The 18,626-nt window shown below is 37.1% G+C and overlaps 2 protein-coding genes across 2 annotated transcripts; both read right to left on the reverse strand.

Moving 5' to 3' along the window:
- Positions 1 to 1,515: 1,515 nt before the first annotated feature.
- Positions 1,516 to 10,985, reverse strand: LOC106140324 (glutamate receptor ionotropic, delta-1). Its single transcript, XM_013341902.2, has 12 exons — positions 10,635 to 10,985; positions 10,103 to 10,248; positions 9,198 to 9,345; positions 8,333 to 8,534; positions 7,999 to 8,168; positions 6,579 to 6,808; positions 5,775 to 5,874; positions 4,559 to 4,737; positions 3,595 to 3,699; positions 2,662 to 2,828; positions 1,923 to 2,120; positions 1,516 to 1,631 (listed from the first exon to the last, which is right to left on the reverse strand). Exons 1-12 carry the CDS (start codon positions 10,783 to 10,785, stop codon positions 1,583 to 1,585), a joined length of 1,845 nt encoding a protein of 614 aa, XP_013197356.2. The 5' UTR covers positions 10,786 to 10,985; the 3' UTR covers positions 1,516 to 1,582.
- Positions 10,986 to 11,125: 140 nt separating this feature from the next.
- LOC106140327 (phospholipid phosphatase 1) lies at positions 11,126 to 17,954 on the reverse strand. Its single transcript, XM_013341905.2, has 6 exons — positions 17,569 to 17,954; positions 16,669 to 16,823; positions 15,315 to 15,514; positions 14,706 to 14,820; positions 13,107 to 13,283; positions 11,126 to 12,764 (listed from the first exon to the last, which is right to left on the reverse strand). Exons 1-6 carry the CDS (start codon positions 17,615 to 17,617, stop codon positions 12,645 to 12,647), a joined length of 816 nt encoding a protein of 271 aa, XP_013197359.2. The 5' UTR covers positions 17,618 to 17,954; the 3' UTR covers positions 11,126 to 12,644.
- Positions 17,955 to 18,626: the final 672 nt, after the last annotated feature.

Raw genomic sequence — 18,626 nt, forward strand, 5'->3', positions numbered from 1 at the left:
TTAAGGGAAAGAGAAGTTATTGTGAATTGAAAATTAGTATCCAATATGTGTTGGTGCGTTGACTGTATTTGTCGAAGTAGCGGGATACACGCAAACGAAGTTGCGCGGGTCAGCTAGTGTATTTATAAATAACTAAACGGCACGATGTTGCCCCGGTGTAAAATAGGCTCAATGATATATCTTGTTGTCAGATAAAACTATAGTAAACGCGCATACCATTAGGATTGCATTAAGTTAATTTATTTTATCTACGGATTCCCAATACAAGCATTATTTTAAGTGTCTAAAAGATGGTATGTTCGCGTTTTCTCCTTGTTTTTTTGGAACACATGGATATTTTTTTTGCACAGTTATTTTTACAATTTGCTCAGAGCATAAAATTCAACATCTATCGAAAATGAAGGAATGTTTGGTTAAAGAATTAAATTGTAGACTTAGACACAAAATCAGCAGATAGGCCAGTTTTTTGACAGCAAAAAATTTGGCCAGTGTTTTTAAGTAACCCTGTATAGATAATAAGGCACGATACCTTCTTATATAACTTGTTCAGTTTTGGCATTAAATTGTCCACAAAACTCTTAACTAACTGAGTAGTAATTTATTGCAATTAGTTTTTTTTTTCTTTCTTCAGAAACCCAGATCTGTGCAGGGTGTTCGAAATGCCGTACATTTGTATTAAGTATTTACTAATTTTATGTGTTAGCAATTAGGATTAATACACACTGCGTTAGTTTGATAAAGCACCCGGTAGTAATTGGATTTTTTTTACTGAATATAACTTATTTTTTACATGACGTTGCGCTGTTATGAAACTAATGACATTATAATAATATTTTGCTTTCAACTTACTTTGTACGTTGGAATATTATATATTCCATCACTTTCGGTTAATCCTAAGAGAGAAGAGATATATGATTTATCAAAGTTTGTAAGTAACCTTTCAGTAAAATTCTTTTTGTCATAAAAAAATATTTTATTCTACAAAACATAGCATCAAAAGCGGTTTTTAATTTTCCGAAGTCTGATTATAATCTCTTACAGCCGGGTACTGTTAAGTGTGCATTGTTCCTTAGAGACTTGCATTGATGTTGAGTTTTCGATTTAGATAAAATGCATTTTTTATCAGTGCTGGTCTCATAAGATTCCAATTGGATTTTATTTATGCTTAGATTTATAATTTTAATATGGTGGTCAATAAATTTATTGATAAACAAACTATTTATTATTTACCTGTTCCTATATAATGTCCTCTATAAAAAGGTTGCGGAGGTCAGACGGGAGTCGCTTCATGTAAAAACCTCACCCAATCCAGGATCCATGGTCAAAGGCATACCCCGGGCTCCTCTCCAGAGGGGTGAGTATGTAACTTAGACTATGGAATAGTAATTGCTGCACTCGATTTTAGTGTATGTTTCTTCATTCTTTACGACCATAAAGGGAAGAAGAGAAATATTTTGCGAATAAAGAGACTATTATAAAGTGTGCGAAGAACCAAACAGTACCATGTATATTAGTTTATAATTGTATTATCTCGTACAGAAATTGTATAAATACCTTAATAATTAAAGAAGTATTCTTGTCTTTACAATTTGTACTTATGTTGCAACTGCTTCATTGTTTTACTCCTCAACCTGAAATATACTTCAATTTAGAAATTTATACATACATACAAAAATCACGCCTCTTACCCGGAGGGGTAGGCAGATACCACAATCCCTGCATACTTTCGCTATATACACCTTTCAACTGTGACTTTTTTTTCGTGTCAATAAAAAAAAGAACATGGCTGACCTGATTTGCCTATTCACGAATTATGGTCAGGGCTTCCCCCTTTTTGACGAAATTTAACCAAAATCTTAGGAAAAAAAGTGAAATAATTAAAAACAATAAAACTTAAGCGTAGAGGCAAACTTAATACTTACAATTTACAACAAATGACCTCCATAAATAGAATGGCCACTGACAGTAAAGTTCCGTGGACCATCAACAAACACACAGGTCTCAGGTCCAGCAGGCCCACGCTGCTGAACGCGGCCTGCTGACCGCTGCAGCGGGGCTTGGGGATCTGGAAACGGCGGTTCACTGCCGACTGGACGCCGGTTTCACGGATTTGTTTAAAACTGAAAAAAAAATTGTGCACATTTTGATAAATTTCAAAGGCCTTTTTCCTAGAGGAGTAGACGGAGGCTAAATCGTTCCATTTGCCGCGATCTCTGCGTACTTCTATCGCTTCATCTACATTCATAACTCTGTTCATGCAAGCTTGGCGGCTTCAAATATTATGTGACCCGACTACATTTTTTATTTATTAATTTATTTATGTACATACATACATATGGTCACGTCTATATCCCTTGCGGGGTAGACAGAGCCAACAGTCTTGAAAAGACTGAGAAAACACTGACTGAGACTGATGACCACGTTCAAATGATAGAATTGAGATTGAAATAGTGACAGGTTGCTAACCCATCGCCTAAAAAAGAATCCCAAGTTTGTAAGCCTATCCCTTAGTCGCCTTTTACGACATCCATGGGAAAGAGATGGAGTGGTTTTTTTTTTGTATTGATGCCGGTAACCACACGGCACATTATTATTAATGTACATCAAGGAAAATAGAAATACATATTGTAAGAGGCAGTAATGGACAAATAAGTAACTTACACAACTCTGAGGAGCTCCAGATACGGCGAGTCTTTTTTCACCGGCACCAAAGGTTCGAAGGCGTTCAGGTAATCCACTTCCACCAGGTCACACTTCTCAGATTCCAGGAATGTCTTCTCGATGCGACGGTATACTGGTTCCACAATCGAGTGGAAGGCAAAGAGGCCCTATCAAAGAAACATGATAACCTTCCTAAGAACAGCGTGATAAGGGAATGTTGTGATGTGAAAGAAGATGTAGTTACAGGAATAGAAAAGGGTATGTTAAGATGGTTCGGTCATGTGGAGAGGATGAATGAAAGCAGGTTGACTAAGCAGATATACAAGGAGAGTGTGGAGGGAAAGGTCGGAGTGGGAAGACCTAGACGAACGTATCTTGATCAAATTAAGGACGTCCTGGTAAAGGGTCAGGTCAAAAGTACCAAAAACCGCCGAACTTGCATGAAGAGAGTTATAAATGTGGATGAAGCGAAGAAAGTATGCAGAGATCGTGGCAAGTTTTATGTATTTATGTATAATTAGAATAAACATACCAAATTGAAATCGTATTTGGCACCAAACGCTTATTACCCAACTGTGACACTTCTGTCACTGAGGGTAATATGTTTCTTTTTGTAGGAAATGGAATATAAAATTATTATGAGTACTAATAATGTGTGTAGTTTTGTAGAATCCCAATCCAATCAACATCGACCATCCAATTTACATGGTATGTTTTTGTATGTCACTACATAGTATAAAACAAAGTCGCTATTTTAGTCTGTTTGTCTGTATGCTTAAATCTTTTAAATTACGCAACGGATTTTGATGTGGTTTTTTGTAACAGGTAGAGTGATTCAAGAGGAAGGTTTTTATGTAGTATATTTTTTTTCCGAATTTTGCACCCGTGCGAAGCCGGGGCGGGTCGTTAGTAAAATATATAAAGGAACAATACTTGTCGTATTTTCTCCGCTCCCTCGATAATGTCGTAGAATTGTCCCCTCCCTTTGTCTGGGTCCACTCGCTTGTATATCGTCACGCGTACCGGATCCGGATATAGCTATAAAACAAAAATATTAGGTATGTATAAAATTTCCGTGTGGTTAATATATATTTTTTTTAATATATACGGGACAATATATACGGTACCTATTTTACTGTCATTCCGAGTTAAACAAAACGAGATTTTCCATTGTCTTCGTTAATAAGATGTTACATTGTTGTCGCTTCTGTAGCTATGAATGCTTCTTAAGTTATGTTATGACTTATGAGGCAACTTCGATAGAATGGGTTATTTTTAGAGTCATGGCGGTCTTGTTCATGTCATTGTCTATGCATATAGAAAAAAAGCATGGATGTCGTAAAAGGCGACTAAACGATAGGTTTCTAAACTTGGGATTCCTCTTCTAGGCGATGGGCTAGCAACCTGTCACTATTTGAATCTCAATGCTATCATTAAACCGAATAGCAGAGCGTGGCCTTTCAATATTTTTTAAGACTGTTGGCTCTGTCTACCCCACAAGTGATATAGACGTGACCATATGTATGTATGTATCTAAGACTCAGGCCAATCAGAAAAATCTTAATCTTGCCTATTGGCTATCTATCCCAAGGTCATGTCTGAATGTAATGAAATAATGGAAAACACATTATGACAGATTCCTAGCCTAAAAGAGATGGAGTAGACCTATTCTTTTTTGTACTGGTGCCGGGAACCACACGGCACACGTGTCTTGGATGTTTATCTTTATAAGAATTTATTATAAAGTATAGAATTGTTAAGTGATCTCGTGCAAACAAGTCTCGAACTAACTTCGAGGCTAACTCAATCTATGTAATAAAAAAAAACTAATTTAATAATGTCCTAACATTTATCTGTCATAATCAAACTGTAAAATGTGTATTTCTAAACAACTCACGCTGAAAACAAAATGGTTATAATCCACGTCGTTCGCAGCCAACGTAATCTTGGAGTTGGCCAGCTGTGCCAGGTTCCTGATGGACTTCGAAGGCGCCTGGAGAAGCACCACGATGTTGGCCGCGTAAGCCGCGTAAAGCGCCATCAAAGCAGTGAAGAAAATCCAAAGCATTATGCGACCTGTAAAATCATCGTTCTTGATTTTTGTTTTAGGGTTGCCCTAAACGTGTGCCGTATGGTTCCCGGCACCAATATTGGTCTTTTTGTATGTCTCTTTCCCATGGATGTCGTAAAAGGCGACTAAGGGATAGGCTTACAAACTTGGGATTCTTTTTTTAAGGCGATGGGCTAGCAACCTGTCACTATTTGAGTCTCAATTGTATCATTAAGCCAAATAGCTGAACGTGGCCATTCGATCTTTTCAAGACTGTTGGCTCTGTCTACCCCGCTCTCTGTCTATATGGAATGAAAAAAAAAATTTTTTAATTTCAACAAACACTATTCCAATGTAAACAACATACAATACTCGTATTGGGGATCGAGCGTCGATGGTCGAATCGGTAAGGTGCTCGGTTGAAATAAATGTGACGCAAAAACGGCACAGGTTCAAATCCCACCTCGGCAATGAACTAATAATTATTTTTGAAGTTATGTATATCAGTTTGATAACTAACCGATGCTCTTACGGTGAGGGAAAACATCGCGAGAAAACCTGCGAGATTCGTGTAAAAACCTGACTCGCCCAATCCAGGATCCATGGTCAAAGGCTTACCCCGGGCTCCTCTCCGGAGTGGTGAGGATGCAACATAATTTTTTAATGGGCAGCACATAATTTTTTTAAGTAATCCAGATAATAGCAATTTCGCTGTCATCTTGATAACAGCGGAACTGCTGGATATTTAAGTATCAAGGATGTCTAAGCTAGACAAGAAAACCACAGACAGATTGGTATACGGACCTGCCCGAATATAAAAAAATACATAAAACCACACCTCTTTCCCGGAGGGGTAGGCAGAGAATGCCTCTTTCCACTTGCCACGATCTCTGCATACTTCCTTCGCTTCATCCACATTCATAACACTTTTCATGCAAGCTCGGCGGTTTCGGGTAAGTACTTTTGACCTGACCCTTTACCAGGACGTCTTTAATTTGATCAAGATACGTTCGTCTAGGTCTGTTAATGTCTGTCTAAAAAAATCTGTTTTTATAATAGGCACCTGAAACTCTTCTTGGCTCCAGAACACATCCCTGCTGGCTCACAGCGCTCATGGTCAGGAGTAGAGCGTCTCCGATACTGCCATCAAGTTGTGTTGGGCTCTGTGGAAAATGGACGTTTCGTATTTTCGGTAGCCGGTTTCATAATATTTGTAATAATAAGATGTTACCACATGTTTTATTCATATTAAGTTTAAGTGTTATATTATTGTTTTAATTAGGTATTCACAACTTTAGCGATATGGAAGAGCGGAGTCCACTGGCACAGGTATTTCCACACCTAAAAGTGGACTCTAACTACCATATATTGTAAATGTACTTACCGAAATAAACCATTTTTATTTATTATTTTATGTAAGTATTCAGAGTTCTCTCACAAACCATCTCCATAATCAATAAGGTAACCGTTTCCGTCAATAAGGTAATTCAATTGGCTGAGTAGATAACTGATTCATTTAGGCAAGTATCAAGTGGAATTCACGCTTTATCATAGTTTGGGTTCACCGACATTCCACTGAATGTGTTATGTTTTTGTTTATTGCTGGTGATGATGATGATGTTATAGGTAAAATTTGTTTATAATGCAACGGTATAAATCGGAAATTAAAATTACATGGGTAAATACATCTTCATTTGCGTAACACACGTCTCATGTAAAAATTTTAAGTAACTACCTACATAAAACTATTTCTCTTTCTATGTACCATTTCTTAGAACTGTGTTTTATTTAAATGTATGTGTCTAATTTCCGTGCAATAAAGATATAAAAAAAAACAAACAAACTTATTTGTTACAATAAAACTCACGGTCCCATTCCTAGCCTCCCATTTGCTAGTCAAATAAAACGCCACCGTCGCCACAGCTGCGCACGCGGCTATAGCTACCCACACATTGGAAGAGAAGGGGAGGGAGAAGATATTGGACACGTAGGAGAGTGGGGGTTGGCGGAAGATGAAACGCACGCGGAATGACGCCAGTGTGTCGGTGTAAGTCACCACTGATAGACGCTCTGGGTCGGAGACCAAACAGTTCGTACCTGTGAAGAGATTTTGGCATAAGAAATAATAAGTGTTTGTTTCATATAGGAATTTATAAAATAACACATTCGAGCATCGGTTGCATGTTGACGCCATCCCAAACTGTTTTATTGTATGTCCGTTACAAACTGTTAGTCTGTTATCTCTCTTGACAATGACATTGACACTCGTAGATAATTAATCATATGACACAGTGTTAATAACGGCTGCAAAATTACGGTAGTCTTTAATTATTTAATAAAAAACATTAGGATCTACTTACTATACCAACACATTCAGGCAACTGGATGTGTAACCAAATGAGATCCAATACAGGTTAGGTTTACCTGCAAAGGTTGCGGAGGTCAGACGGGAGTCGAGAAACCTGACTGGCCCAATCCTGGATCAATGGTTAATGGCTTACCACGGGCTCCTCTCCAGAGTGTTGAGGATGCAACCGGGGCTAAAGTTAAGAGGAAGCAGATAAGGGTCTTCTTCTTCAAAAAAAATTGTGCTGCCCATAAGAAAATTCAGAGAAATTAGCTCACATTCCTCACTGGCAGGGTCGCATTGTAGTGAGCGATGCGATGAAACGGGAAGACCTTTGTTATTAGAACCAATTCACTAACAGTTCATATTCATACATACTTAAACTTAGCTAGATGTGCTGAAAATGTTTTACATGATTTTCTGCTTTTCTGAAAGCCGAGAGTATCGTGTGGTTCCCGGCACCAATAAAAAAATAATAGGACCACTCCAAATCTTTCCCGTGGATGCCGTTAAAGCCGACTTAGGGATAGGCTTTTTGACTTGAGATTCTTCTTTTAGGCGATGGGCTAGCAACGTGTCACTATTTGAATCACAATTCTATCATTGAGCCAAACAGCTGAGCGTGGCCTATCCGTATTTTCGGGACTGTTGGCTCCGTCTACCCCGCAAGGCATATAGACGTGATTATATATATGTATGAAGCAAGATTTGGCCTAGACGACCGTATCTTGAACAAATTAAGGACGTCCTGGTAAAGGGTCGGGTCAAAAGTACCCGAAACCGCCGAGTTTGCATGAAGAGAGTTATGAATGTGGATGAAGCGAAGGAAGTATGCAGAGATCCTACAAAGTGGAAAGATGTAGTCTCTGCCTACCCCTCCGGGAAAGAGGCGTGATTATATGTATGTATGTATGAAATCAAAAAGTCAAATAATTCAAACCCAAATCAGCGTTTCCATTATGTAGATCATTGACCATGCCTGACCACTGGCCATTTTGTTTGTATCCCCAGCGATGGCTGAATATGTACTGAGGAGTCGCGTTGAGCATCTCAAACGCTATCTTCACATTAACCCAGCACACCTTGGCTACAACGTCGTATTGGAGTTCCCTGGGAGGGAGCACAGATTATTTAACTATTATATATATATATATATATATATTTTGACGGCCTCTGTGGCGCAGCGGTAGTACGCATGTAATTTCTATAAAGTTTCATCTTGTAAGTAGCCAGAATATTACTCCTAATTTATATTGTGACCGTGAATGACTTACAATCGTTCCTCCCTAGGTAGATAATACTGCGTAGAATTGCTGTCCTGAATAACATTGGCCATCGTGATCGGAGCTCTCATTACGTTCCGCCGCCTTCTGAACAGGGATCTGTGTTCTCTGGTATCTGTTAGCTCAGCTGTACTGGCATTGTAATGACCTCTTGGTGTGAAGAACATTGATGATGTGTTTGATGGTTTGTGAACTGAGGACAGATGGACATTATGTACAGTCGGAGGTAGATAAAGTTGACTACATTTAAACCAAGGGTACAGAGATTTTGTTTTATTTTTACTCTTCTTGACAGTAGAGTCGAGACATACAGAGAAACATGATCCCCTGTTTATACAAACCAAAATCGTAAGGCTGCCAAGTTTATCTGCAGGCTTCTCTTACCGATATATATATATATAGATATACAGATTTGCCGAGTGGTTCCCGGCACCAATACAAAAAAGAATAGGACCACTCCATCTCTTTCCCATGGATGTCGTAAAAGGCGACTAAGGGATAGGCTTACAAACTTGGGATTCTTTTTTAGGCGACGGACTAGCAACCTGTCACTATTTGAATCTCAATTCTATCATTAAGCCCAATAGCTGAACGTGGCCATTAAGTCTTTTCCAGACTGTTGGCTCTGTCTACCCCGCAAGGGATATAGACGTGATTTTATGGGTATGTATGTATGTAATGTTCTCTTACAGATACAAGTAGAAAATGATAGCGTTTGTGTAGACTAGAAACACAATGACAATCTCTACCTATGTTTCATAAATATCCATTATATATATATCCAGCCATCCTTTTTCATAGTTGCCTTTTATACAGTACAGTTTAAATTACTATTGACCCAAAAGGGCCAACTTACTTTCTGTCATCTTAAATCCATATTCTGTTCTTTCTGCCACCACCACGTCACTGTCTGAGTAGATTGGACTGCCAATTATTAGTGCGTTTTGGTTATCATCAAGTATTAGCCAACGATATGAAAAAGTGAACAGCTTTCGCGAGATAGCCTAAAACCAAGAAATCTTATATATAAAATTCTCTTGTCACAATGTTCGTTCCCGTACTCCTCCGAAACGGCTTGACCGATTCTCATGAAATTTCGTGAGCATATTGAGTAGGATTGAGAATCGGCCAACATATATTTTTCATACCCCTTAGTGATAAGGGTTGTCCACCCTTAAAATTTTTTTTGTTTACTAGAAATTACTTAAAAAATATTTATATGGCAAAACAACGTTTGCCGGGACAGCCAGTATTATTATAACTAAAATTGGAAATAAGAAAGTGTGTGGACTGACATTACAAAAAACGAGGTGAAGATTCAGATAATTCTGATAACAGGGTAACCGAGGTCAGAAATGCAGGAGAGTTTGCTGGTCACAATTTGGGGAAGCCATTACCTCATTATCAAGGGAACAATGTGTTGCTATGCCGCCTCCGTCCGTTCCAGGCAGGCCGAAGATATCCTGACTTAACTTAATATGGTATACGTGCCAATAATGGTCTTAAAACGCTGCGGATCAGGTAATGTGAAACGAAAAATGTAGAAAAGCGGACCCCAGACACCAATGCGAACGGCGGAGGGAATATAAAAAGATGAAAGGGAGAGAGGGTAAACTATCGTCACAATTCGTGCAAATTTAATTATCAGACTTATTTTGATGTACCCCCAGTTACCAGAAAAAATACAACTGGAAGCAAGATAGGAGGATTTTAGGACGATGAATAAGCTAGAAAAATTTAAATAGTGTAAGTAAATAATACCGTTTCAACGAATTCCTCAAAGTCGGGACATTCAGCGTCGAGAAGGAAGAGAGTGTTATGATCGTAATACTTGAACTCTGTCTCGAATGATGAGGAACATCGGAAGCCAGAGCTGGAGAGCTTCTTCGCCAGTTCCACTTTAAGGTCTAAAAGAAAAAGAAAATAAAACACTCATTGGCGTATTTTTAAAGCAATTCCAAGGGAATTCCGTATCCACTTACCTTCCAGAATTAAGAAAAACAGATTTATCTGGTAATTTAATTTGAATTTCTGTGTTGGGCTTGGCACACTCAGCCTTTTCTCATTCTACCTTTATCTTAGTAATTTTATCGACTGATTACAAAAGCCAAGCGCACTCTCATTGGTCGAATCAAATAGATCAATGGGCCTGCGCCTACGCATCTTTCCAATTGTAGGAAACGGAAAGGAACTTTACCCAATAAAAATTGTGGCATCCTACTTCGGGCAACTTTAAAACTTGTTGGTTCGAAAAATCTAGTCTAGAATAATTCATTCACGTCTATATACTTACCTGTATTCCAGCAAATGTTACAGTAGATCAAATAGGTCGGTGATTGCTCATTCTCAACGTATTTATTCACGAAATCTATCGTTGTCATATCTCTTCCCAATACGGAATGTAGTGGACACGAAATTAAGAGAAAAATTGCGAAAATACCCATTTTTTAACTCTGTAATGTAAAATGTTATAAATAAATTATTGTAAAAAAATCCTTTTACTACTTACGAATCACAACTATAGGGAGGTAGTTGTGATTCGTATGTAGTAAACGCGAATTTGTATGGCATTGCATTAGTGCCATCACGTTACCAATAGATGGCGCTGATATGATCACATACAAATTCGCGTTTACTTGCTCGATGCGTTTGATCGAGTAAAACTCTCTCTAACCTCTCAGGTAGTTGATGTTAGTAACTGCTGTTGATTTTAACTACTTATTATTCAAAGTATTTTGTAGATCAATCAAAAGTTTTAGGTTTAGAAATGGTGTTTAAATTGAATTAAATCTTCATGCACCACCGAATTTGATGTTTTTTTTTTGAAAAATCTCAGTCAATAAAATAAATTAATATCCACTGAGATTATATCATCATCATCATATCAACACACTATTTGTACATTTTTATTTAAATACTTCCCGTTGCTTATTCCAGCACAAAATTTATGCCTAGATCTGCCCTTTCCGATAACCTAACTAAGCCACAATGGAACCATAGATTTTCCATTACAAATGATCTGAAATCGGTCGCGATAACGAATTATTGAATATTTGAACAACTTTCCGACCAACTTGCATAATAACTGTTAATTAACGTTGTTTTGAGCAATTAGAATGAAGTTTACAGTGCATAATAAAGCGCGAGTTTCTAACAATTTCAGTTTAAACTGGTTTTGTTTGTACAGTCGCCGGGAAAAATATTATCAATTATTTATAAGTATAGATGAAAATAATTATTAGTTTTACATAAGTAGTAAGATTAAAGTAGCTGTTGTGTGTGTCTATATATACCTATGCTATGACAGGTAAAGCCGACCTAAATAACTGAGTGGATCGCAATGAGGTCTTTAAATCGAAAAATAATCGTTTGGTTTGCGAGTGAAACTGAGTGAAATCTCGAATGTCAACTTACAATACAAGTAAACTTATTCGAAAAATAATATACAAATTTTAGGAAAATCTGTTAAGGTTAAGAAAACTTCGATAATTGATTGACATTAAATTTATTTCAGTTTTTCTTATATAATATATGTAGCTATGTTTAACTACAACATTAATTTTATTAATCAATATTATGATGAGTTTCTGAAACATGATTGAATAAATTAATAAAATTAGGTATAAATAAACAAACAAAATGTACACACAAAATAAATAAATATTTTTACGGTGTGATATAAAGAAATATAAACATTATCACAGGGTAACATTTACACAAAAACTAAAATATAGGCATTTAATACCAAATATCATGAAATGTTTCTAGAAAAGGGAGTTATTTCATATCCTTAACTATATTTTATTTAATCTTAAATCGTATTCTTCTCACAGAAATGGAATAACATTAGACCGACCAATCACAGCGGTCCATTTTATGTTGACATTGTCTGATTGGTTTATATCATGTCAGCCAATAAAAAATATTCGCGTATCGTTGTCTGGATTTTACAAATAACTTAGTATTTTTAATTATTTTATACCAATTACCAATATACCCGCGTAAAAAATAAGAACGCCAAAGCAGTTCCAATTTCAAAATAGGCGCTTTCTTTATTGGATTTCCTTACAAATAGATAAGCATTTAAAGGTACTTGTATAAAAAACTTCTCACGATAAAAAATATAAGATCGCCTTGTCCGTTCCAAATTCAAAGCAAAAGCGTCATGTAAAATGTTTTCTTAAAAGGTTTATGAATCAGCATTTAGATTCTGGTACTTACTACTATAGAAAAATACCCGCGTTTAAAAATAAATAAATAGTTATCTTTTAAAAACGTACAATCACAATATACATATCTTTGGTTACGTCGCGACATTATCCGCTCTTCCGCCATTAGGGTCATTTATTTTGGAATTATTATCACTATTGTTTTCGACCTCACTTACTCTGGAACCGTTGAAGTTGCCACATAAGGTGCGAATCTAAAACCAAAAAATTTTTTTTTTTTTTTAGGTTTCACAGTACAGTAAATAATAGTAAAATTAACGTACGCAAATAAAGTATATGTGCCGTGTGGTTCCGGGCACCAATATAAAAAATAATAGGACCACCCCATGTCATTCCCGCGGATGTCGTAGGAGGCGACTAAAGGATAGGCTTATAAATTTGGGACTCTTCTTTTACGCGATGAATTAGCAACCTGTCACTATATACACGACTGCTAGCTCTGTCTACCCGCAAGGGATACAGATGTCATCATATGAATGAACACAATATGATAAATAAAATAAGTCAGCAATTAATTATAAAAAAAAAACACTCACAGTATATAACAATATGGGTGCAGCAATAAATGCCCCGGCCAACACGTCCCACCAGTGATGTCTCCTGTCTATGATCCGGGATATACCGCATATTATCGCACTGGCAACACTGAGTATTTGTACGCAGACGATTGCGCGGGAACGCGGTATGTGGCGCGTTCGTTGATGGAGGTAATACTGTAAACGAATATGTTTAAATTATTTATTTTGTACTAGACACACTGCGTATTATTGTACTGGCAACACTTAGTATTTGTACGCTGACGATTGCGCGGGAACGCGGTATGTGGCGCGTCCGTTGATGGAGGTAATACTGTAAACGAATATGTTTAAATTATTTATTTTGTACTAAACACACTGCGTATTATTGTACTGGCAACACTGAGTATTTGAACGCAGACGATTGCGCGGGAACGCGGTATGTGGCGCGTCCGTTGATGGAGGTAATACTGTAAACGAATATGTTTAAATTTATTTATTTAATGTAAAAGCCGTTCAGCCTCAATGGACAAACACTCTTTGATTTGACAATTTAGATGACCAAAACTGACAGACTTATGAAAAAAAGGACAATCGACACTAAGACGAGACGACCATAAGACGACATCTTGAACAGCCGAAATTCTGTTTTTATTTAAACACGACCCAACAGACCCTTTTCAAGTGGACTAAACACACTGCATATTATTGTACTGGCAACACTTAGTATTTGGACGCTGACGATTGCGCGGGAACGCGGTATGTGGCGCGTTTGTTGATGGAAGTTGTTAATGGTTCGAAATTATCACACAAACATCTGTAATTTACATTAAGGAAGCAATAAATAAATGATTCAAAATGAAAATGATTAAAATTAATCAATACTGTAAACAAATATATTTAAATTATTTATTTTATTACTAGACACACTGCATATAATTGCACTGGCAATATTCGGTATTTGAACACTGAGAATGCGCAAACGCGGTAAGTGGCTCCTTTTTTTTAAAGGAATATGTTTATTTGATCATGGGTGATTAAAGAAATCGCGATCTTACGTCCACTGGGGGATTAACCTGACACTATTTGAATTAATATTCCATTATTGCCGTGTGGTTCCCGGCACCAATACAAAAAAGAATAGGACCACTCCATCTCTTTCCCATGAATGTCGTAAAAGGCGACTTAGGGATGGGCGACTTTTTCAGGCGATGGGTTAGCAACCTGTCACTATTTGAATCTCAATTCTATCATTAAGCCAAATAGCTGAACGTGGCCATTCAGTCTTTTCATGACTATTGGCTCTGTCTACCCCACAAGGGATATAGACGTGACCATATGTGTGTATGTATTAAGCCACATAGCCGAACGTGGCCCCTCAGTCTTTTCAATACAGTTGGCTCTGTCTATCCCGCAAGGGATATGGACGTGATGAATGTCTGTTAGTTCTGATACATACATACATACATAAAATCACGCCTCTTTCCCGGAGGGGTAGGCAGAGACTACCTCTTTCCACTTGCCACGATCTCTGCATATTTCTTTCGCTTCATCTCTTCATGCAGGCTCGGCTGTTAGAACCTTAGTTCTGATAGTTGATAGAATAAAATTTAAACTTACAGCAATGAAGACACCCGCGTGTATAGCTAACGAGGTGTGACCGGAGGGGAAGCTCTTGTCCGACTGACTGATCCAGTGTGCCTTTGCGCATGTGTAGCTCGAGACGAACTCTGATCTGTAACGTGAAGTGAATTTAACTACTAGGCCAAAGGGGTAGACCGGTAGATATAACTTCAAGTTGCATATATTTGAATTTTGCTATAAAACACATGTGCCGTGTGGTTCCCGGCACCAATACAAAAAAGAATAGGACCACTCCATCTCGTTCCCATGGATGTCGTAAAAGGCGACTAAGGGATAGGCTTATAAACTTGGGATTCTTCTTTTAGGCGATGGGCTAGCAACCCGTCACTATTTGAATCTCAATTCTATCATTAAGCCAAATAGCTGAACGTGGCCTATCAGTCTTTTCAAGACTGTTGGCTCTGTCTACCCCGCAATGGATATATACGTGACCATATGTAATATATGTATGCTATAAAACACATCACCTTTCCTAGAATTTACCCTGGTAGTCATTCAGTCTTTTCATGACCGTTGGCTCTGTCCGCCCCGCAAGGGATATAGACGTGACCATGTGTATGTATGTATGTATTAAATAAAACTCACGCTTCACATGTCTCAGCCTCCTTGGGGTTACAGGTGTCAAAGAAATGTGGCCTCGGAGACCCCACCAGAACCTTCAACAATTGCACTATGGTCAAATTGATGAGAGTGCCAAATAGGTACTCTTTGTACCAGAATACTGCTCGCTGTTTAGATTGGTCCGTCTTGCTGTCAGAATTGTATTTTTTTTCTACTATAAGCATCTGAAAGTTTAGATAAAGGTTAATATTGAGATATTACATACATAATAATCATGTCTTTTTCAGACAGAGTTGATAAGTAACAGTTACAAAATGACTGAAACGCCGTGTTTAGCTGTATGGCTTAATTACATACATACATACATATAGTCACGTCTATATCCCTTGCGGGGTAGACAGAGCCAGACGGCACATGGCTTAATTAATGGTATTGAAATTCAAATAGTGACAAGTTCCTTGGCCATCGTCTAAAAGGAACAGTTAGGAGGTAATAGGAACAGAACAGGAGGAAACTTTAAAAGTATTCATTTCAAATTCATTAGCCCATCCCTTGATTTATAAGGTTGTGGTCATAGGCGCACCTGGAGCTCCCTTTCAGAATAGTGAGGACACAACCAGAATTAACACCAGTTTTATTAGCGTGAAAAACTATCGCTGTTTTGCTTTTTATTAGAGATGGGCCGAGTACTCGGTTGATACTCGGAACTCGACGTACTCGGCGGGATTTTTGATACTCGTACTCGGCCGAATAACTCGGTTTAAATGCAATATATTTAGATAGATATAATTAAAGCAACAATGTTAATCAAAAAGTATTTATTACTAATTGACGATATGTTTAGGGCAATCGCAATAAAAAAATCAAAATTATGCTAATGAATGAGTAGTTATTGAGGCAAAATTAAGAGAACAGTAATAAAAAAATAATCAATGTTTAATATTTAATATGATGCAGGAACACAAGGCTCTCTACACGTTATGGATTCGTAGACGTTACCAGCGTTCAAAAACAATCGCTCGCTATGCTTACAGGTGCACATAGTAACGCTCTTGCTAAACGTGCCAGCTCTGGATACCTTGTTTGGTGCCTTATCCACCACTCGAAAAGACTCTTGTTTTTGGCAAGTCTTGTTTTTTTATAGAACTGAGATACTCGGCGGAGGTCTCGGTAAAAAAAATATGAGCTGAGTAAAACTCGGTACTCGTTACTCGGCGCATCTCTACTTATTATTATGACATGAAACGGGACAGCAATAGATTATCGCTCGATATAACGTCGCTGCGCGTTCCATGTAGGTAATAAGGACAGGAGTATGATAAGTATGTCAAAAACCATTGTAAAAGTGTACAATATACCTATTTGTCTTTTTACTTACAACAATAAAAGGCAGAAACAGAGTTGTTCCCAGGAGCCATTTCCAGCTGATGGTGTCTCCTGTGAATGGGTGCGAAAGAGCGGGGTCGTTGCATAGGAAGCCCAGCTGACCACTTGGCAACAAACGTAGTTCTACTACTATGAACAGGAAGATCACTGGAATAATTTAAAAAAATACTATTAATAATTATTGTTTTTAATAGTTCCTAATCATCATGGCCCTGAAAAAAAAAAAACACAGTCATCATTAAAAGTTTAGTTTTGTTTGTTTAAAGTTATGATAAAATTTGACACAGGGATAGATAAGACAAGAAATTATAATAACTTTTATTTATTAAATTAAGCATGACTGTTCATAATAAATTAAGCACTTACATTATTTGTGTTTTAGCTTCATAGCAGAGAATGCAATCAAAAGTACCATTATGATTACATACATTTCCTAAATTATTCCCCCAAACACTCACTAAGTAGATATTTTGGGCATATATTTCCTCTAACGGCCTCTGGGGCGCAGCGGTAGTACGCTTGTTTGTGAAACTGGAGGTCCCAGGTTCAAATCCCGGCCAGGGCATGATGAGAAAAGAACTTTTTCTGATTGGCCTGGGTCTTGGATGATATCTATATGAGTATTTATAATAAAATATAGTATTGTTGAGTTTGTATCTCATAACACAAGTTTCAAACTTACTTCGAGGCTAACTCAATCAGTGTAATTTGTCCCGTATATATTTATATACTATTATTTCCTATATTTTAAGGTCATATTATTTATCATAATGAATGACTTGATAATGACTTAGTCACTTATATGACTTATGATGATATCATATTTTGACAAAAAGTGGTAGTGCAATTTATAAGTCTAAATATACGAATAAATATTAAATTTATTACTTACAGCGATGCCATCGGTTGGTTTTTGACCAAAACAATTTGATTTTATCCATTTTACGCAATCACATTCAGCTTAAGTATAAAATATAACTGTGGTGTGCAATTTGATTACAGTGTACTGTGTAAATTATTATTGTTATTAGACAGAACAGTTGAGAGAAAGTTCTGTAGTGTGTGATATAGAATTAGCTAAATAAACATTGGTTTTTATTCCGTTGATATAAAGCTTGTCTACGTGAAATACACTGTACTTATAACTAATACATATAAAAAAATTTATAATTGGAAGTTATTTTACTCAACAGGACTAGTTACATACAAATCAAAGTAAATCCGACCGTCTGATTCAGACAACACATTCGAAGAAATTGATGGGATTTTATAAAGTTAAATTAAACATTTAAATTTGGGTTGCCTTGCAAAAAATGATACTCCCCAAAAATATGGTAGAAGTATTAGGCCCTACACGTAGGTGCGTACAGTAAACAACTTCACTAGGTAGGTATCTGGGTATACTTATATCGTCGGCAAATTACAACGGTATCTCACTTAGGTTGACACCGGTAAACGTGCATCGTCTGCGTAGTGCATAAGTGATAGGTATTATGCGAAGCAGTGCACTGCTTATGCTCTTGATTGCTAGCCAACAGGTAGTAGCGTAGCGTGCCTTGGCGGGGTTCGTTATAAGAAAATTGTTCGGAGGCCCTTATATGAGGGGAAATATTTTACACAAAAAAAAATATATATATATTAGTGAGTGGCAGTTAGGTTCAATGAGATTTTTTTGTAAAAGAGAGTCTCAAGGCATAAGCAATACAACAGCATCTTACAATTAATATCACGATCTTAAAGAAGAACTTCAAAGTATTACATACACATGGCAAATAAATAAAATTTATTAATTATTTTCTTTGTCGTTACCTTTTTCCACTTTATGTGGGGTCAACAATTCAGAACAGTTTGTTTTTCCAATTGCTTTTGTCACTTGCCATCTCACTGTCAGTCCTTTCTTACTCATACTTTTTTTTATGCGGTCAATCCATGTCTTTTTAAATCCTATTT

The sequence above is a fragment of the Amyelois transitella genome, chromosome 19 (assembly GCF_032362555.1).
Source record: "Amyelois transitella isolate CPQ chromosome 19, ilAmyTran1.1, whole genome shotgun sequence".
Classification (NCBI taxonomy): Eukaryota; Metazoa; Arthropoda; class Insecta; order Lepidoptera; family Pyralidae; genus Amyelois; species Amyelois transitella.